The sequence below is a fragment of the Carassius auratus genome, chromosome 40 (assembly GCF_003368295.1).
Source record: "Carassius auratus strain Wakin chromosome 40, ASM336829v1, whole genome shotgun sequence".
Classification (NCBI taxonomy): domain Eukaryota; kingdom Metazoa; phylum Chordata; class Actinopteri; order Cypriniformes; family Cyprinidae; genus Carassius; species Carassius auratus.
The window spans coordinates 12,888,088-12,910,423 of NC_039282.1; the positions used below are offsets into that span (position 1 = coordinate 12,888,088).

Below are 22,336 nucleotides of genomic sequence, written 5' to 3' on the forward strand. Positions count from 1 at the left end.
AACAGTCAGAAATATCTAGCAATTATTTGCATTCATACCCATAACTATGACTGTTTGACTGCTGGCCAGATAAAGTCTGGCTGATTAGAGGAGTCAAATATCTTTACTGTGACAAACTCAGAGTCACTGTGCAAAACTAGTCTCCATGACAACACAAAAAGTTCTTGTTGCATTAGATCCAGATTTAACTCTTCAAGTGGAACATTTTTTATTAGCAACCAAAGCTTAACATTTATATACCGTGTTTTTCGGACTATAAGTCACACCCGAGTATAAGTTGCATCAGTCCAAAAATACGTCATGATGAGGAAAAAACATATATAAGTCGCACTGGACTATAAGTCGCATTTATTTAGAACCAAGAACCAAGAGAAAACATTACCGTCTCCAGCCGCCAGAGGGCGCTCTATGTATTCAGTGTAGACTACAGGAGCATTGAGCAGTATAGAGCGCCCACTCGCGGCTGTAGACGGTAATGTTTTCTCTTGGTTCATGTCTCTTAGTTGATGTCAAATTAATTTTGATAAGTCGCACCTGACTATAAGTCGCAGAACCAGCCAAACTATGAAAAAAAGTGTGACTTATAGTCCGGAAAATACGGTACATACATTTATATGTAGAAACACATCTACAGAACTTGTACCTGCAGAGCAGAAGAATGCTCTTAAGATAGATGTATATAAAGTTTTTTTATTGCCATAGTCTGTGGTACATCAAGAGTTTCAGTCTTTTGTGGCATATTGATTTAGACTCCAGTAATTCCACAGTCACATTTCAGCAAATTAAATCAAGTTTCACTCTACATGTAGTTGTGATAAAGCAGATGATGATGAATGTTGTGTCTTCAAAAAGTGTCCCACTGGAATCTGCTCTTTAAGCTACAGTACAAAACATTGTCTCTTGTAGTCAATGTCATTTATCCGCTGGTAAGAGCCTGTGCCCTGGGCTTTCTGGAGCTGCTCATGGGGGCAGTGTAGTCCCATGGTCTGCGGTTCTCAGTGAAGCCGTAGAGTTTCCTCAGAGCCACGCGTGCTGCCTCTTCTTCAGCCGCCAGGACAGTCTCGCCTGGACCCTGAGCCAGCAGCTTACCGTCACTGACACAATATAAAAGGAGGTAAAAAAAAAAAGCTTAAGCATTTTAAAAATCAATCAAAAACCTAAACTGAGAGGAGTATTGATTATTTGCTACAGCAGTGGGTCTGAATTGTTTCTTGGAGGAGACCAGAATAAATTTGACTCAACCCTTAGAGACACTTCAGATGAATCAACTAGAGATTCACTTACAGACTGTGGAGAATATAGATCAGGGTGTATATATACAGTACTTCATACATTTTAAATAACTTTTAGTGAAACATACAACAAAGTGACCAAATGCAGGTTATTAACCCTTGTGTCATACCTGTAAAGCCCGACGAAATAGAGAGGGAGGACAGTACTGGCGCCGGCGGACTGGATGAGGCGGGGTTCGGGGAGAGCTATACCTTTACAGGTCAACTCTTTAACCAGCAGCCCCATGGGATCAACCACTTCCCACAGGTCAAACAGATCTTTCCCGTTTAGCTGAGTAACCAGGAAATCCTGCAAAATCACACCCAACAGATGGATCAACATTTAGTGCACAAAGATTAGAGTCCGGAACGCATATAATATAATGTAATAACAAAATACAAATATTCTAAATTAGAAATATAGATATTCTTGTTATTCATTTTAAATTATTTTACACACAAACATATATTTATACACACATTTATAAAACATAAAATGTTATATTAAAATGATACATCTAGACTAAACTGGAAAAAATGAATAACATCCATGAACAGTAATTTTGATATTTTGATATACATACACACACATATACATACACACACACTATAGACAGAGCCTTAGATCACGGACAAGCTACGCAAGATCACGTTCATTATCGAAGGCGATTAATCTGCGATAATGAACGTGATATTGCGTAGCTTGTCAGTGATCTAATGCTCTGTCTATTAAATGCGGCTCCATTTAAAAGCAGGTGATGGTGATTAATCGCTAATCACGGAACCAGATTTACTGACTAAATGTGCATGATCATATCGTTAGATATATCACCCAGTCCTACTGTATATATAATCCCTCTCTCTCTCCAAAAATAAACAAATAAGTATGAAATTAAGTGAAAGTGAAAGTGAAAGTGAAGTGACATTCAGCCAAGTATGGTGACCCATACTCAGAATTTGTGCTCTGCATTTAACCCATCCGAAATGCACACACACAGAGCAGTGAACACACGCGCACACACACTGTGAGCACACACCCGGAGCAGTGGGCAGCCATTTATGCTGCGGCGCCCGGGGAGCAGTTGGGGGTTCAGTGTCTTGCTCAAGGGCACCTAAGTCGTGGTATTGAAGGTGGAGAGAGAACTGTACATGCACTCCCCCCACCCACAATTCCGTCCGGCCCGAGACTAGAACTCACAACCCTTCGATTGGGAGTCCAACCCTCTAACCATTAGGCCACGACTTCCCACAATTAAAGACATATGTTATATTAAACTATAATGATACTTCACAATAATAATTGTTTTTAATCGGGCGATTAATTGATTTATTGACTATCATGACAGGCCAAATAAAAATGTAATATATATATATATATATATATATATATATATATATATATATATATATATATATATATATATATATATATATATATATAAAACTAAACTAACCAAAAAACATGAAGAGTTGACTCTTGTCTTACCCTAATGAAAAGCCCGGCTCGCACAGACCCACTGCTCTGCTCCAGAGCACCAATCACAGCAAAGAACGTTCCTTGCAGGGTTTCATTGGGAACAGGAAACTCTGCACTCATCGTCAACTCCTCTACTGTGAGGTTTCGTGCGACGTGACACATGACCTCTGACCCTGTCAGGTGCCCTACGATAGCTGCCACACCCTCCTGAGGCAGGCTGGGAAAGCTGCCCCTGCACCAGTCACTGAGGAAAGCCTGTACATAAGAATAGAAGGAGATGAATATGAATATCATTCCTATTATTCCAGCATGAGACTGATCGGTGTTCTCACCTCTGTGAACTGTTGACCGTGCACACACAGCTCGCCGTTGTCTTTCAGGTGGAGAACGGTCGTCTCTAAATCAAGGCCCAGCGCTCGCCTCCTCTCCTCCTCAGATCGCAGGTAACACACGTTCACAAACGCCGTCTTCAGAAGCTCCAGAGAGAAACTCTCCCGCAGTCGGGCACTGAAAGCCTCCACTTCAGCATGGTAATCAAAGTTTGGCTGCTGGGAGCTGATGGGATGGGAAGGGAAAAGAGGGTTCAGGCAGGGTTTCTGCAGGACTTTTAAGATCAAATGTAAGATTGTTTTAAGACCAAATAAAATTAATACCATATGATCAGTGTACGGAAATGTAGGGCTATGGTAACACATGTAACTGTAAAGGACTGTAAAAAGCATCATTTACAGTTCAGATCAGATATGTTCACAAGTCCTTCATCTGATGTCCGAGTCAAAGTCTGAAGTCTTTAAGCTGGAGTCAGAGTCAAGTCTGGAGACATTCATCACAAGTCTGGAGTCATTTCATTAATTGTTGCATCCTTAAAATTCCTATTTACATGGTTGTATTTTAAAATCAAATATGTTCCAAGGTCACTAGTAGGATTCTAGCTCAAATAGTCAATCCAAGACACAAAAATTACATTAATAAATGTAAAATTTGAGGAGTATGAAACTAAAATCTCCAGGTGGAGGCAAGTCACTGTCTTAGTGATTGAGTGAGTCATTGAGCCATTCATTCAACAGACTCCTTCAAACGGATGATTAAGTCTTTATGAACGGTTCACTGAATCATTGACTAGAAAAAAACGTAAGGTAGATTCATTCAGGAAGGAGACACCACAATGTTTCTGATGAACACAGTTATTTTCTGGCTATTTTCATTTGCAAAATTGAGCAAAGCGCACAATAAAACATTATAATATACACACAATATTAACTTCAAGTTTATTGAACTACTGTATAAAATCTGCAATCATGCAGATATTTGGGGAAAACAGCACTACTGCTCTTGTGATCTTTCTAAACTATCATATATAGTTTATATCATCATAACCCATACACGTTATTTAATATTCCCAATTAAAATGTTAAATAGACAGTAAATTGACATAATTCGGTGTTGCATCATAATATATTTTTAGAGATTGTCAAAATATTTAAAGCATCAGTTTTTGTGTTATGATTAGTCAAACATTAAAACATCTATTAATGTTTATAATAGACATTAAAAAGTATTTATCTATTACAATATATAAAAAACAGGTTTGGAACAACATGTTAATCAGTCAATTATGAAAGATTTTTTTTTTTTTGAGTGAACTGTCCCTTTAAGACGGTTTATCAATGCCAATCATCTCAAACAGGGCTAAGATAAGATATACTAAAATAAGCTATTTATATATATTTCTCAAACCACGTCTCTAATACTAAAACGTAATGTAGGCAGCTCATTAGGATTTGAGTCAAGGAGAGTGGCCTTGAGATGTTCTACTGACCGTGGCTTTGGAGGTGGAGGTCCCTCCATCTTCCTCTTCCTCTCCATGATGAGCGAGTAAGCCTTCATCCATCTCTTCTTCTCTCTGATGTGTGTGAGCATCACTCCTCTGCACACATGATGGTAATGCAGAGGTAAAACAGCGCGACTCACGAGCGCCCTGCACGCCGCCATGACAGCCGCGACAGAGCTACGGAAAGCGAGAGGGAATCTGTCCACAGCGCCACCACGTGTCCGGAGCGCTGAGGAACATGGGTTAACCAAGGTGGACTCCATAACTAATCAATTAAAACGCCAAAAGTGATTCAAATTAGCCATAGTTGTGTACTATCGTTTTTATACGTTAACCTGTGGATCACAATAGGGTAAAGAAGACTGTAAATTCATATTTGCACTTTTCTCAATGTCACGTGTGTTATTACATGCTTCTTTTCATGATATATATATGTATAAATCATCAATATTGCATTTACTAATTAGTACATTATAAAAAGCATGAATGACTTAATATAAATTCTAGTGTTGTTATTTTTAATTAAAACTTTAAACTAAAAAAATGTAAATGTAAATGAAATGAAGCTATCATAATATATATTAGATGAAACAAAACTGATTTAATTTATATGGGGGGGGGATCTAACAAAATAACTCAAATTTAGACTTGGTTAAACTTAAAACTTGTCTTGAAAAGATAATATATATATATAATCTTAATAAATACTATAATAGTATAAGAATACATAATAAAATAACACTAATGTGTACGTATGCACTTTTCTTTTAATTTTAATTGGTCATTTTTAAAACCATTAATTATACTTTATTTCCAGAAGATTAAAAGCAGTCAGGATAAGAGTGCAGATCACTCCTGCTGTCATTTATTCAAATAAAAGCGTTTGCAATACAATGTTTATGGACCAGTAAGAGGAAAACGGAACATGTATCATTTCAGTAATATCCTGCATAAAAGTTTGCAGCAGAAATAACAACATCAGCATATTACAATAATGGGCTGTTGTACATAATAAATAACACTTAACAAGTATGGATTCTATGTTTAACATAGACGTACATAAGGTACCTAAAATCACAACAGTCCCTAAACATTATTTTTATTTTATATTATATGCATTTATTTTGTCTATGATATATCAGTGCGTTCCATTCCATTGGTCTCTGTAAAAGTTGACAGAAGTAAACCTATGGAAAAATAAATGATTACAGCCATAGTTCAAAGACAAGTGAAGTAATATATACATCTGGTTCATGCTTGGCTCACAAAAAAAAAAAAGTAAATGTAAATGTACAAAAAAAAAAAAAAAAAAGTACAAAACCAAGGAAAATAACAATTGTACAGTTGTACAAATAATACAAAAGTATAATTACATATTTATAGTAATAACACAAAACAGACAAACTCAAACAAAGAAGCTATCCCTGACTTTACTGCTCTTGATGGGAAGAAAATAAAATGTTTTAGCCATTAAAAAAAACATGGCTGAAGTTTGACACATAGAAGAGAGGGGCGGAGTTCTGATTTTGCTCCTCCCACATTGCAGAGTCCATGTAGCTTTAGCGACGGAACCAAACCCAGCTGTTGATAAGCCAGAAAGCTACAGTGACGGAATACATGATCATTTCTCTCTTGACTCTCTCTTTGTTCTCCTCCTCCAAGAGCTGCAAACGCCGGTTCAGCTTGACAATCTGTAAGATTTTAAATTGTATTAGATTTTTTAAAAAGAAATTAATACTTTTATTCAGCAAGGATTGCATTTTAATTAATCTGAATGCTAGTGTGTGTAAAATATTAATCATTATTTTTTACGTTTCTTTTTTTAAACACTGCACAATGTTAAGCAGCGGAATAATACCTGTCTGCGTAGAGAGGTGGCGTCCACAAGAGCCATGTCATCTGCTCCTCCCTCTGTAGTCGAGTCCAGCGGGGCCAGGGCATGCCTGTCAAATACATCATCTCATTTCATAAGACACTGAGATTATATTGAAAGGACAGAGAGAAAAACAGATGAGAGGGAAGAGATGAGAGGAAGTTACCTGCCGTCATGCTGGGGGTTAGAGAGGGTTGAACCCCCTCTAAGAGATGGCTGGCTGAGAAGCGGGAGATATTTTGGAGAAAGTGAGAGAAGGAAAGGACAAAAGGAGACATACACAGACAGACCAACTTTAATAACATGCAAATGCGCTTTAACTAATATAAAATAGGTATATGCTGCAGGTGGTCTTTGTCTCACAGACCCTGTCAATAATTTTTCTAATCAAATAAACCCTGCAAAAGAAACCAGCCAACTGCACAGACGTAAACACAAAAATATTAAATAAATTCCATTTAAAAATATGTTACAACAGGAGTTGGTTTAAATTGTAATTACTGTTGTCTGTATTTTTGATCTAATAAATGTGTGTGTGTGTGTGTTTTAAGGAATATTACAATAATAAAATAATTTAAATATAACAACATTTATATTAATGACAGTTCTCTCATGTCAACAAAATACAAGCCACACATTTCAGTTAATATGGCTGATTTTTTTTTCTTAATTTAACAAAAAAAAAAAAATAATAATAATAATAATAATTATATATATATAATTATTATTATTATTTTTTTTTTTTGCTTTTCATGCCTCAAATGCTGTCAATAGATCGAACTTGTAATGAACACAAACAGTTCTTTCAAAACTATACAGCAATGCCACAAACCTCTTGTGTAAACAACTGAAATCTAAAAGCTCAAAAAAAGGAGAAAGGATTCAAACAAAAGAAAGAAAGAAAGAAAAAGAAAGAAAATCTTGCACACATTCCTAGTCATGCCAAACAAAAAACCCCAAACCAAGAGGCTGAGGAAAAAACGGAGCTTAGGAAAGCAGCGTGTCCACATCCAACAGCAAACAACACAATCTGTCATTTAACAAAATACCTCTAAAATGTTTAGTGTGTTGTGCTTTGTGGTTTAAAGTATGACATTTTGTCTGCCAGTCCTAATATGCTTAGTGCATTTTCTCACCAAATCAGAATGACACGTGAAATGTCATGGAGGACTTTGGACCTGGCCTAATCTAACACATTTGATTGGTTGCTCAGTGAAGCATCATCTAATTTAGCCAGAAGTCAGTCTCTCATGGCAGATTCTGGGGGTCTGATGTCAAAGGTCACCTGCGCTGGTTCTCGTCCAGGACCTCCAGGACCTGCTGGTAGGCCCGGCGGGTGGTTGACTGGATGAAGGAAAGGACACCGCGGGAGCTGAAGAGGTTAACCCCGTCCTCGGCACCACCGAGAGGAGCCATAGTGCGCAATGCAGCAGAGGGGGAGAGAGTCATACTGACCGAATCAAACAGAGAGAGAGAGAGAGAGAGAGAGAGAGAGAGAGAGTGAGACGTAACGGAAGTACAAGAAAGAAGGCGAGAGAGTGAAATAGAAGTTGGAGAAAGAAATAAAGACTGCAACCGATGGGCAACAGCCTCACCATTTATTTATAAAAACAACACTAGGTCACAACCCCAATACAAACCCTTCAACAAGCACACACACACACACACACACACCAGAGTCTCTAAATATCACAACCTCAAAAGTGGATTTGAAAAGGCTACACTCACATCAGACTAACGATGAGGCCGTAGAATCCATCTACACTACTCCAAACAGACACAACTTCACCTCTGAGATCCTTACAAGAAGTCTGCCTCAGAAACACAGCTCAGGTATTTATATAATTTTATCTTTTTAAAAAATGCTTTTAAACAGTAATGTGTATTTAAATCCAAACAAATCTTATATTAGTATATTATGATCCTGTTAAAATGTTATTTTCTAAAATTTTCTGAAAATCTAAACTTTGCTAAAAAGAAAGTTTGGCTGATGGACGCGACACATTTAGATAAGTAGCAGAAGCTGTACTAGTCTTAATTTTATTGGGGTCTATAAAACGAAAAAGAGATGCTGATCAATGCTAGGTTTAAATACTTTTACTGACAGATCAGCCAATCAGAAAACAGAAAGCACAAGCATGTCAAAACAAGGAAACAACAGGCTGAAGGAGAATGACTGATCTGTATTTATTTTAGTACAAGTTCAAACCCTCTGTGTGAACAGCTACAGGAGTGGCCATTCATTGGAATAGAATAGAATAGAATAGAATAAAGAACAATAGAGTAGAATAGAGCTGTCAAGCAGTCATGGCATGAGGGAAACTGATTGACAAAGCAACTCTAACCTACACTGACCAATATAACAAGTTGTTTTATATTATGATAAAATTGTTCTTGACCACGACTGACAAGTGTGATTGCACCACTCCTGTACATGCAGTAACATGCACTGAGGTAAAAAAAAAAAAAAAGAATAAAAAAAAAAGCACAAAAGCCAAACCGAAACTTCTCGAAACTATACAATATTCATGCATGGCTCTAACTCACCCCCTTTGAGTGCCATGAAAGAAGAAAGAGAGACACCAGGGAGGAGGAAAAACATATAATGGAGTGAGAGGGCCGTGTTGACAGGGCAAAGGTGAAACAAAAGTACATGTGCAAGTGTATTTGTGGCTTTGCACTTACATGGAGTCATTTCTGGCAAGCTGGCCATTGTGATGCACACTTGTGTTCTCGCTGACCGAGCGCTCTCTGCGTGTCCTGGTTTGCATGCGCACCTGTGAGAAGCAGAAAAAACAAACACTGACAGGTTTTTCCTCATTTTATTAAACTGAGACATTGTTATACCTTTTTTATTGACGTTCACTACCGGTCGCATTTACACAGCTTCTGTCTAGCTAAATTCGGTCTGTCCCACTTACTTCTTCACTGGGCTGGCTGGTGGAGCTCTGGTGCTCCATTTCGAGAAAGTCGATGGGCGTTTCGCTGAGCGTGAGGACCCGAGGTGGGGTCTTGAGGGACAGTGTTGACTCCATCGGGGTGGACTGGATGAGGTCCAGATCTCTGGGAAACTGCATGTCATTCCTGTCTCCTAAAAAAAGAAATGAAAGTCAGTGGGGTCCAAAACAACTTTATATTATAGAAATCAAAATCTCAGAGAATATTTACTAAAAAAATCTTCTTTTGTGTTCCACTGAAAATCGTCTGAGAGGGAGAGTAAATAAGGACAGAAATGACATTTTTGGATGTTAATTGTTTTGTTTTTTTGATAATGTTAATGGAGTGCCACAGGAATGATGTACTTTTGTTGGCCAAAACTGTCACTTTTTTGTGTTTATCACACATTCCAGACATGATGTCAGTGAGTTTCTTCAAATGAGTTTATAGTTCAATGCCTCAAATAAAGTCTGTGCTTAGCACAAGATTTTCATGTTTAGTTCTACAACATAAAATAGATCAAATTTACCAGTCTGCGTTACGGCATTGTGTTTAAAATCAATTTTGTGCAAACTATTCGACCTGTCAATTAAAATGTTTTTAAATATAAATAATGAAAGCTGTCAGATGCTTAGTGGTGACTGTGGTGTAGTTCATTTATAGCCTATGTTTGGCTTTTTATTTTTTTGGTGTTTGTATTTAGACTTGAAAAGTTGTGAATATTATCATGATGCACAAAATATGTAACTATCCTGAACTTTTGGTGGTCAGAGAGCCTATTTTCTGCAATAATCCAAAAGCCAATGGAAAATCCTATTGGGTTTATGTCAAGGGAACCAGGGTAATGCGAACTTCTGGGTTAGCCAACAAAAATCATCACTGCAGCACTCAATAAACTCTTCTATCCCACTTTAATGTGCAAAGATCTTCCCATTTCATACCTGCCACTACAATTCTCTCGGGAACGTGCATCATTGCCGTGTGGAGCATCTCATGCTCTGAAATGTCCTGCTCTTCAGGGTTATACGGAGCCACTTTGAGCTGCTCAGGAATACGCATCCTCTGACTGATGCCCTCTGTGTACTCCAGCTCATAGTGGATCCGGTTCATCTCCGCCATCTCGGCTGTGGGAGAGGGGAACGCTGCTTCATTCATCTACAGGGAAAGAGGAGGAAGGCTGTGATGGGAGGACCTAAACAGGTCAATCAATCCAAAAATTCTAAAGGAATGTGCAATTGTTACTGGAATATTATCATACATTGAAACCAATCTGAAATGGGATTAAATAGGAATCCTCTTAAAGACTGGAATGCACAACATTCTGAAAAGATTTTTAAAACACTAGGCATTATACACTTATCGACTTTGTAAATAGTGACAAAGGAAAACTGGTTATCATACACTATGACTGGGGATCACACACTACCAGACTTTCAAGTTGTTCCGATCACAACAAACTCAAGCAGACACGTAGCCTTGTTGCTAGGAGAAGCGTGACAAATGAAAACAACATGTTTTCTAAAATGGGTTAAAAGCTAAAATAAAATTGTGGTCTGTGACCATCATACACTGTGCGGATTTCTATAGATTGATTCAACTCAAATCTACAGACTGGCACTGACTCTTGGCAACTTGTGACAACTTCTCCAGACAGTAAATTTGTGGAAAATCAGGCCAAAAATGTGTGCATTGTATTCCAGGCTTAAGAATCAAATTCAGTCTCAATGAACACACACAATGTTTTGATGTTTTTTATCTGTAAATTCTTACCTGCAGTGTGCTGAATCATTTTAAATTTGCTTTTATTTTTTTTATGTGCAATGGTCATTTTCATTTTTTTTTTAATTAAACTTTAACCAGCTTTTATTTACATTTACATTTATTCATTTAGCTGACGCTTTAGCGACTTACAATTGCTATATATGTCAGAGGTCTGGAGCAACTAGGGGTTAAGTGTCTTGCTCAGGGACACATTGGTGTCACACAGTGGATTCGAACCCGGGTCTCTCACGCCAAAGGTATGTGTCTTATCCACTGCGCCAACACCACCCTATTTCATTAAATTGTTTAGTAATTTTAATACTTCAGCTTATTTATCTTATACTATAGACTTTTTGTATTATTATTATTTCAATAAGTTGCCATGGCAGAATTTCTACTTTTTTTCTTTCAGTTTAAGTTTTTTCTAATATTTATATTTTATTTCAGTTACCAATTATTACTAGCTTTAGTTTTGGTTACCAATAACAACACTGGTTTTAAATGATCTGGTTTGGTAATGATTAAACACAATGAAGATCCCTCACAGTTCCTTTCAAATGATAAGACAGAATACCTCCAAACACCAAACAATGCTTCATAACCTTTTATACAGCAAAACCGGAATCACTAGTTGTCCAACCTGGCCTGTAACATTTTCCCCCAAATACAAAAAAGCTCATTAGACTGTCCGCTTGGTTGTGAGGTAACTAAATAATACTAGATGTATGTAATAAAGATAAATAACCCATCCACCCACTATCAAGCCCAGATCCTCAGGCTAAACTGAAGCACAGAAAGAAAAGCACCGGTCTTCTGGTTTGATCAGGAGATCAACTATTTCAGGAAGCAAAATGCCACTGATTACACTGGCAGCTCCAAAGTTTAATCCTTAGTAAGCATGCCTACTAAATGAATGATTTTTTTAAATTGTGTTTCAGGAAGTTATCCAACAAAAACAACATCAATCTGGACGTTTTTGGTTTCATGCTAGTTACAAGACAGCATTGACAGCAGCAGTAACGTTACTACTTGCAACGTTTCGTTTTGAATGTTTGGGTGGACCAATTAAAATCAAACAGAAAATACATAACAAGGTTAAAAACTTTAATGTGTCATATTTGGGTCCTAAACTCTATGGAAATCAATGATGAGTACAACAGGGCCCCAGAGTAGCTAACGTTACATCAATGACAGCTGATAGAGGGCCAAAGCATGACCAAAAACCACATCACAACTCTTCTAAACTCGTATGTTACCTTCACTGAGATCAGATCCGCCGAACGTGTAGAGACGGTTAAGTTAAATGCAATCGTAAAATCTGGTTGTTTTGTTGATTTTTTTTAGGAAAAAGACTCAACCAGCTCAACCCAGAACGCACCACAGCTGCGTGAAGCTGGCTGACGCTGAAGCATTTATTCAAAATAAAAGTCCCTAGCCATGACATTTAAAAGTCACGCGTTTTCACTTTCTCTTCTGGTAAAAGTTTGTTAATTATCACAGTCTGTAAAATACATTTGAAATAACATAATAATTTACAGTTCAAGTTTATTTTGAATTGCAATGATTAAAAAATGTATTATTTAAGATTGATTTCTATTAAAGTTGGTTGACTTTTTGATAAAAAAAAAAAAACGGTCCACCAGCTGAATAAACGCGTTAAGTTGTGGTAAGATTAAATGGTAAATTTCTGTTACTTCACATAAAATAACGACTACTACAGGCACATCAAGAACATTTAGTAGAATAAAACCTAACTGCTTTGTACTGTGGTATTACAAAATAATACAAAAGGATATTCATAAATGTAAAACACACAAACAACCTTGATGCTATGGGGCATCGTGTTTCCATTGTGGCCCCTAGCGGTTTCGTGTGCGATTGTCCAGTCTGTCTCGGTGAGAGCAGTTGATACCTGCTCCAGGACTTTAGGATGCACAATCATTTCAATCTGCAAGGAGAAAACTTACAGTGCTTTCATGAAGTTATTAACTGCAACTCCTTACTTGTGTATAATGAACTGATCAGACCTTTTAAAGTGGAGGGTGGGCTCCTGAAACCTGCTCACCATGGCACCATAAGACCTGAAGAGTGTTACAGTAGCCTGCATGCGGGCGCAGCATCACAGGGCATGCAGCCCGACATGTGAGTGACTGCATTTTATCTGAAACTGGCTATATATTATATTTACTTTGCATCAAGTTTTGTGGTCTCCAAAGTCGTAGACGGGAAATTATTATCTGAAACCTATGTGTGTGTCACCTTTTCCAGCGGTGAACTCTTGCTCTGTGAAGAATGGTGACTGTGAGCACAGGTGTGTTGATCTGGGGCACAAGCAGTACAAGTGTGAATGTGGCAGCAACTACCAGCTCAAAAGAGTCGGCAAACACCGTGAATGTGAGTTCACACGTATATGCCTTCTATGAATTCCTGATTTTACTGTAGTGATATATTTATTGTTATGTAAAGTCTTGTGTGTGTGTGTGTGTGCTGTGTGTCTCAGTTAAGGACCCCTTTAAGGAACATAAAGGCGGATGTTTTCATATCTGCAGTAATTTGAATGGACAGGCACCATGCAGCTGCAGATCAGGATACAGAATGGCAGAATAGAAATTCAAAGATTGGTTAAAGTGCATGACATGTACTATATGTAGATTTCTTTACAGATAAATATTGTTTATTTTAGTATCTTGCGCCAGCTTAGACATTAAAGGGGACATCGTGGTGTTTTCATATAATGTGTCTTAGGGTGTGGATACAACCACCATACAATGAAAAAAATCCATTCTATTTACTTATGCATTCTCTGTCTCCTTTAGCTTGTACTCAGGGCACATATGGTGTTCAGTGTAACAGTTTGTGTGTTTGTAAGAACTGGGGCCACTGTGACCCAGTGATGGGGAAGTGCTTGTGTCCTCCAGGGGTCCACGGTCTGCACTGTGAAAACAGTGCAGCACACATGCTTTCAGTCTCGTTTTCTTTTTTAACTGTGTTTTAACATCTTCAATTCTTCATGGCTTGTGACATTTCCTCTCTACTGTATGTCATATTTCATTATTCATAACCTTCTTTTACTTTTGTCTCATGAGGAAAATATAGAGAAATATGAGAAGAGGTATTTCTTTTTCTTTCCTCAGTTCTAGTCTTTTCTATGTGTCTCTTGTTCGATACTCTACAAGCGTCTCAGTTCCATTACAGCACACACAAAAAAAATATTTTTAGAAGCAAGGCAACTTTTTTTAGTTTAAAGAACAATTATGCATTATTGGTCAAAAGTGTGGGATCAGTAAGATTTTTTTAAAAGATAAAATAAGTCTAGATTTATTTATCAAAGATGCATTAAATTGAATCAAACAGACAGTAAAGACATTTATAATGTTACAAAAGACTTTAACTTTCATTAAATTCAGTTCGTTTTTTTTTACAGTCATGTTCATCAAAGAATTCTGAAAAAAAGAAGATCTTGACACCACTTTTTGAATTTAACAGGCAACATCAAGACATAAGTAAAGTAAATGTTTATTAATGCCTACTTGTTTCACTTATTATTTTTAAAATCGCAGGCAGTATGCATTGTTTACTGTGCAGTATTCAGTAAATAAAAAGCTGATAGTTTATTCTGAGCTTTCAAAGGATTCCTAATTTCCAAATGTGACAAAAATGGCTTTGCATCGCCCTCTAAAGACTGCTCTAAAGGCTCAGTTATTTTAATATCTCTGCATCAAAAAATCAATTGTGTCCAGTCAATCTTCAGGCAATATGTCCTTTTTAAAATTCCAAGGAGCAGATGCACTACACACTCACATGATCGACTGATGGAAGTGCCAGTCATTTCACAGTGTCTGTCAGTTTAGTTCAGTAGCATTGTATTAAAGAGAGAGTCATGGAATAAACATGTTTCATGGAGCTAGATTTATGATGGACACACTGTGTGTGTGTTTGTAAATAGGCTTTCCTTCTGTTTGCTGAAGAGAGAAATAAATGAATTTGAAGATCATGTTTAAAAAACATTTGAAGTGTCTGTTTTAGTTAAAAGTTTTTCTTGATCACTTACATACATTTTTTAGTCTTAATTGCTTAAACAGATGGTTTTGTCTCGCTCGAACGGAGCCTTTTATCCCATCTTCGGGGGGGACTGGGTGAAGTGAGTTTGAGGGAGAGCGCTTTGCAGTTTCTGTGGAGGACAAGAAAAAGAGAGAGTGAGTGAGTGTATTCAGACAGGATAAACAGATGTGCCAATGTGAACTGAAGTGCAATGCTAAGTGCTTCTGTTAGCTCGTCTGTTACCTGTCACCTCGTTTTCACTGAACAGATTTCTTTTTCACCTCGTTTTCACTGAACAAACAAAATTATGGTTTCTGTCTCTTTCGATGTGAAGCAGGCTATTACTGTAATAGTAGGAAATATTGATATTAATTATCAAAACATAAATAAATAGATGTGGTGCATAAAATATAATAAAAATATTTAAAAATACAATAAAATAAAATAAAATGGACATGCAGAAGAACATCAATAAACATACAAATAGTAATCTTTACAAGTGTGTTTACATTCTCAAATTTCAAATGTGTGTTTTGATTTGCTCTGTGAATACAAATGAATAATAAACATCATCTGTTTAGTGTGTGAGGCAGGTTTTTGGGGTGTAGGCTGTGCCAGTGTGGCAGTAATGCAGTAACCTGTGAGGCCAGCAGTGGGCGCTGTGTGAGTGAGGCTGGATAGACTGGCCTTGTATGAATCATACTAATCATACTAATATACTATTTTTACTAGTTCTGCAGTATATAGTATGCATAATGTGCATGGTATGCAAAAATGATGGGGGAAAATAGATGTTTCATACACACAATATTATATCCCATAATGTTTTTTTTACTTATTTGATATGACTGCAAAACTTTAAGACATTTCTACTCAAATTGAGAGTAAAATAATTTGAAATTGTACAATTCTTAATGACCAGACTACCCATATTCAACACAATGAGGTCATGTTGGTGCAATGTAGCATGATATCTAAAATGTCCTATCTAAATATCCATTTACATTTTTTTGCAGTATTTCAGTGTCAAGTATTATTTATGCACTAGAATAATATTTATTAATATTTTAATTAGTTTTTATATTCACAATTCGTATTTTAGTGTAGTAATTTTAAAATGTGCTTTTGTCCCTAATTTGTGATCCTGGACAACAAAACCAGTCATAAAGGTCAATATTTCTAAATTGAGATTTATACATTAAGCTGAATAAATAAGCTTTCCACTGATGTATGGTTTGTTACACACAGCCAAGCAACCTGAAAACACAAAAAATGTTGTGTTTATTGTGTCATAAAGTCATCAGTGCAGGAAAGAACTAGAAGCAGGTAAGAAGGTTTTGCCCTCAATGACCTGAAGGTACAGAGTTGTATCTGCCTTCTAGTGGTTAATCTAAGCCACAATCTAAGCCACTGACTAAACATCTCACAAACATACACACGCAGACACACCCTGCTGAATGCATGACAGCATCCTCTGCTTAATGAGACGGCCACATCCAGCTGCTGCACTTTATAAGAAAACCACAATGTACAGACATGCACTCAGGGCCAAACATAGAAGCTGAGTCTTATCTTAGCTAAAATAAAGAAATAAATAAACACCCCACATGTCAAACACACACATACAAAATACACATACAAGCCAAACAAGCTCATACCTCGACTGATTCCATGCATGTATTTTCTTCGTTTTCAGCACCACATACACCAAAACTCACATTTTTACCAGTTTTCAGTCTGTAACTAATTGAATTAGATAACCGATTGTTAACTGACCACAAAACAATGGGAAGAAAACAACTTTTGAGGTGTCCTCAGAGGGCTGAAAGAAATAAAATGCCTAACGTGTTACCAGTGTAGTCTGATTCACAAACAAACTATTCTTATATATAATTTTTTAGTGAATCAGAACCACACTGTGCTAGCAGTGATATCCGATTCACAGACAAGTGATTCGTAAGAGCTGATCCTTTTGTAGTGAATCAAAAAGTACAGTTTAACCAGTGTATTCTGATTTACAAATTGACTAGATGTTTTTAGATGTATGATTTAAGATTCCTGCACTGATGTCATTATGTGAGTGATGAGTGAGTGTTTCAATGAGTGAACAGGAATCAAAAAGATGACATATTTCCAAACAGATAAGGCACCACCAGTGTAGTTTAATGAATGAGTGACTCTTATGAGCTGATGTTTTCATAGAATCAAAAACATCCAGCATAACTGGCATAGTATGCTTCAAAAACAAATTACTTTTATGAGAACTCTTATCTTTTAAACCAGTGAATCAAAGAACATACAGCGTGATCAATTTAATCTGATTCATTAACAAATGATTCTTTTAAAAACTAGTTCTTTTTTTTAGTGAATCAAAAACATACAACATAACCAGTGTAGTCCCAATCACGAAAAATCTCCAAAGTGTCTTTCTGCAGAGAAAGAAATTAAGCCAAAATAACTTCCTGTATCTGTGTGGTGTGGTTGAGTGAGTAGCGAACTATCATTCATGTGGATTACCAGGGCTGATCTATTGTAGATTCTGCACGGCAGGGGAAAAGTGTAGTAGAACTGTCCAAAGTCAACTAAAATCCAACAAAGAGGATTTGGATGGGGCAAAACCAGGTTTTAGGGGACCATAAGCATTCCATCTCCATCTGTATCAACTCCAGCGCCATTGATTTAGACACAGATTGTTTTGGTTTATAGTGGGCTTTTACATTCACAGATTTCATCTTTAATAAATCAGGCTGTGACTACAGAGATCAGGTCTCCACAGGCCCACAATTCCACCCCGTCTGTTTTGGGCCGCTTTCAACTTGGTAGTTCATCTAGATGTAGCCAGCAGTTCCACTCATGTTCCACAGGCTCAGATGTCTTCCATGCTTCTTAATCATACAAACCAACTGACTCACAGATACACACACACACACACACATGTGGCTGGTCTTTGGCGAGCTCTTGAGTGCTATCACCGGTCTCCATCTCTGAAGGCCTCAGCCATGAAACACATTTTACCGGCTACAGCCGATCATAACCATCCGCCGCCGTTACACACTCACACACACACGCTTTACAAGACCTTATCAGGCTGATGGAATACTAGACCAATCTCCTGTGATCGTGTGCGTCTGCATACCATATGCGCCGTGATTGTATATGTCAGTCTAAACTTCTGCTCATACAGAGAGGCTCTGATTTCATTTGCTTGTGTGTGTGTGTGTGTGTGTGTGTGTGTGTGTGTGGGAATTAAATGCAGTAGCCGTGTGAGAGGAGTCTGTACAAAGTGTTCTGTAGGTTCATATCAGATACGCTATGTAACGATGCCAATGTTTCTAAACAAAAGCAAACAAAATCACATAATGTGTTCCAAAGAAGCAAACTTCTAAAGTTTTGATTTGGATAATCTGATTGTTTTCAAACAACCAGAAAACAAGACCAGAAAGTGTTTAGACGTTTTGTAAAATCTTATGAATCTTCGTAAAAATATTAGAAAGTTGAAATAACCAATTTGGTATATTCATTATATTTTAAGCTTTGAAAAACTGAAATTCAGGTAAAAAACTGAAGAAGTTTACTTAATGTTAATACGTTTGTGGTCCTTTTGTGCATGCATTATCATACATGCTTTCCAAAGAAAACAATATTCTGCTTGTCTCTGTTCATCTGGCTTTATTATAAATAGTTTAATTTAAAAAAAAGTTTAGAAATTGTATTTTTGGTATACTCCTGTACTTAGCCAGTGAACCTGTGGGCGGTGTGTTCAAGTTGCCTAAATATATTATTTTATTATTTTTTATTTTACTAAGCAACCTTTTAATGCAAGAAGTATACATTCTAGCCACTAGATTTTTTTGTGCGTGAAGTGTGATTCAAAAAGGCTGGGCTTTAAATGAAAAAAATAACCAATATTCATAAGCCAAACCTTTTATATTCGCTAAATGAGCATTTCATTTTATTTCATGTTAAACCTTGACCAAAAACCTTTCATTAAGCATTAATAAAACATCATTTTTTGCCAGTTGTACTACATTTTCATGTGAGCTTTGCATAAAGCAAGTTGAAAAGCCAGTTATTAAAGTGAAAAAATGTGAGTTCAGGGAATATTTGGACCGGAGGCATATTTCTGCATCCAGACAGTGAACCTGTGGACTCAGCAGGTGCTCTAGTTTCCTAGAAATGTCTGTCTGTCTTCCTCACACATGTTGACTTTGTTGTGGTAAGGATGTGCCGCACATGTGGCGAATGAGATCATGCAATTAATGCTGATGAGAGCAATTCACAGGCTGAGTATTCAGTAGGTAATGAGACATGAAAAAGAAAGATGAACAGGACGAAGGGATGAAAGATGAATATGTCCGTACGGATGCTAGTAAAACACTAACCTAATTATATTCGAATCAGAATGCTGACATCCTGTTGGCTCTTGTGAGCGTGACTTTCCAGTGATGTACTGCTCATTATAATTAACACACACAGGCTGCTGACTCAAATCTCCTCTCTTCCATAGGATGTCCTGTTGGCTTTTACGGGCAGGACTGTGTGCAGATGTGCCAGTGCGGGAATGAGGCCCAGTGTCACCACATCATAGGCGCCTGTTGCTGCACCGCTGGCTGGGCATCGCCGCAATGCATTCTGGGTAAGCCGCCCACATCATTAAATCGGGGTGTGATTGGAGGCTCATCTCCGGCTGAATGCCGCATCCTCGCACAGAAATAACCCAACAATCTCTCAATCCAGCTCTCCCAAACACATGCCTCATAGACAATTTATCTCCTCACATATATGACTGATGCAGTTTTTGAGGCATGTGTTTGTGTGTATACAAAGGGCAAAAAGCCCCCTGGTGGGCTGCAGAAAGGTTAAACGCATCCTGCAAGGTTAAATCGGCATATCTCATCTGTGAATGTTTGTGTTTACTGTGGAAGGATGGTTTATAGGAGGGTTTCATTCGTGGGTCTGTCAGTATTTTATTAGGCTTAGATGCTTTTTAAAGAGAGCTGTGCAGAAACATTGGTTTAGTGCCATCCGTCTTCTCATGCAATCTCCCATCAGGAGTTTAATAGATCAGGGGCCCAATAAAGATTTGTCTCTCTTTCTGTTTCACTCTCCCTCTCTTTTTAATGAAGTGAGGTTTGTGTTAAAGATCCCTCTCTCAGAAGTTTTGTTTTACTTCTGGCTTTCCCATGACATGTTTTGCAGGGAAATCACGACTGTGCTGAAACCTCTCTGGAGTTGAGTGATGTTATTAGTTTTTTCAAGTGTGAAAATCATAAATCATTATTTAGATCGGCGTCTGGTTTTTCTCATTTATGCTTTTTAAGTTTTACAGTAGCGTGTCTGCTAAAAGTGAATGCAGTCAGGCAAAGTACAAATCACTTACAGGCATCACATAAAGTGTGTTAAAACAATTCTTTTTGTATTTGGTGTAGATATGTTAGCTGGACACATACATTTTTTTTTTACACTTCACAGGCTCATATACTGGGTTATTTTGTGCCACACTGTTGATACTGTAGCCTGGGTACCTGGATATCTTTGTCACACATTTTTAACATTAAATTTGCATTAAATTGATTCAAATGCTTTCTATTCAGAGAGTTATAAACAAATATAACATATAACAGTTCAGTAGCTGATGTACAAAGAAATGTGAATATGGATGAAAAAAAAAAGAATGACAGTTATGCCACATTTCTATTTGACTCAACTTACTAATAGATCATTGAACATAACACAGGCATTTGGAACATCTAGAATAGAGCATATATCACTGAATACAGTATGTATATATGTGTATGTGAGTAAATGAAGAAAAACAAAAAGTACTACATATTTAGATTTTTGAAAGTTTAATTTGGTTCTAGTGTTGTCAAAAGTACTGAGCCAATCACAGACATATCTGCGGAGTGCTGGCACATTTTTACAACTTCAGTGCCGATATCGGTACTTTTGACAGCACTATTTGGTTCCAATATGTGTTTGTGTTCTAGCTTGTCCAGCTGGTACAATTGGTCCCAGCTGCCACACTGAAGGGTCATGTGACCCGGAGAGTGGTCAGTGCAGGTGCACACCTGGGTTGACAGGAACCAGCTGCCAACAGAGTGAGCTAAAACAAACACACACACACACACGCACGCATGCACGCATGCACACACACACACACACACACGCGCATGCATACACACACTCACTCAGTCACTCATTCACATCTAAAATACTCATGCATTATTATTTAATATCTACACATGTACAGCCTTTCTCTTATACACAAACATGTCCTTTACCATCCAAAGACCCTATATACTCATAAACACATCTGTCTCTCTCTCACACAGACTCACTCAGAGTGCTTTATTTGGCTGTAGTTAGTAAGATGTAAGTGATTATGGTGATTTATAGTGAGGAGGTTGTAAGCACTGATAGGAGCGATTCACATGTCATCACACAAATTACTGTATTCTGTCTCCATTACACACTGGAATGTTCACATGGGTGAACGCATGCCATTCTCTCTGCAATCCATCTGCTTTCTCTCTCACTGTCTGTCTGTATGTTGTGTGTATAGCCTGTGCATCTGGATGGTTTTGTAGGAACTGTGAGCATAGATGCATCTGTCCAGGGGTTGTGGCCTGTGATCATGTGACGCGCAGATGTGGCTGGTAACACTGGTAACAGCTGTGAGACGAGTAAGACCTCTCTCGTTTTATTCATCCTACTGATTCATTCATGTGTTTTTAAGAAGCAACACCTACCTCTAAAACCACCTGTAAGACCATAACTCATAACTGTCTGTATAGACTAATATATATATTAAACAGATACAATATATTTTTTATATCCATTGCTGCTCAAAAGTTTGGGGTCAGTAAGATTTTTACAAATGTTTTTGAAAGAAGTCTCTTATGCTCATTTATTTGATCAAAAATACAGTAAAAACAGTAATATTGTGAAATATTATTACAGTTTAAATATTTTAATTGTTTTCTATTTTAATATAGTTTAAGAAGTAATTTATTCCTGTGATGGCAAAGCTAATTTTCAGCATCATTACTTCAGTCTTCAGTGCCACGCAATCATTTAGAAATCATTCTAATATGCTGATTTGCTGCTAAACAAAAACATTTTGTGTTTTATTATTATTATTA

At 37.3% G+C, this 22,336-nt stretch overlaps 2 protein-coding genes across 10 annotated transcripts; both read right to left on the minus strand.

Annotated features, from left to right (window-relative positions):
* Positions 1 to 675: 675 nt before the first annotated feature.
* On the minus strand, positions 676 to 4,845 carry LOC113058630 (39S ribosomal protein L44, mitochondrial-like). Its single transcript, XM_026226686.1, has 5 exons — positions 4,568 to 4,845; positions 3,081 to 3,303; positions 2,758 to 3,003; positions 1,403 to 1,581; positions 676 to 1,094 (listed from the first exon to the last, which is right to left on the minus strand). Exons 1-5 carry the CDS (start codon positions 4,840 to 4,842, stop codon positions 917 to 919), a joined length of 1,101 nt encoding a protein of 366 aa, XP_026082471.1. The 5' UTR covers positions 4,843 to 4,845; the 3' UTR covers positions 676 to 916.
* Positions 4,846 to 5,416: 571 nt separating this feature from the next.
* Positions 5,417 to 12,572, minus strand: LOC113058631 (mitochondrial fission factor homolog B-like). Of its 9 annotated transcripts, XM_026226687.1 has the most exons (10): positions 12,407 to 12,572; positions 10,331 to 10,544; positions 9,621 to 9,656; positions 9,374 to 9,543; positions 9,138 to 9,229; positions 9,000 to 9,002; positions 7,738 to 7,902; positions 6,619 to 6,672; positions 6,438 to 6,522; positions 5,417 to 6,270 (listed from the first exon to the last, which is right to left on the minus strand). In XM_026226687.1, the coding sequence occupies exons 2-10, from the start codon at positions 10,542 to 10,544 to the stop codon at positions 6,139 to 6,141; spliced, it is 951 nt and encodes a 316-aa protein (XP_026082472.1). In that variant the 5' UTR covers positions 12,407 to 12,572; the 3' UTR covers positions 5,417 to 6,138. The 9 variants fall into 9 exon arrangements, with proteins under 9 accessions (XP_026082472.1, XP_026082474.1, XP_026082473.1 ...); XM_026226689.1 differs by lacking the exon at positions 9,621 to 9,656; XM_026226688.1 differs by lacking the exon at positions 9,000 to 9,002.
* Between the last annotated feature and the right edge of the window lie 9,764 nt (positions 12,573 to 22,336).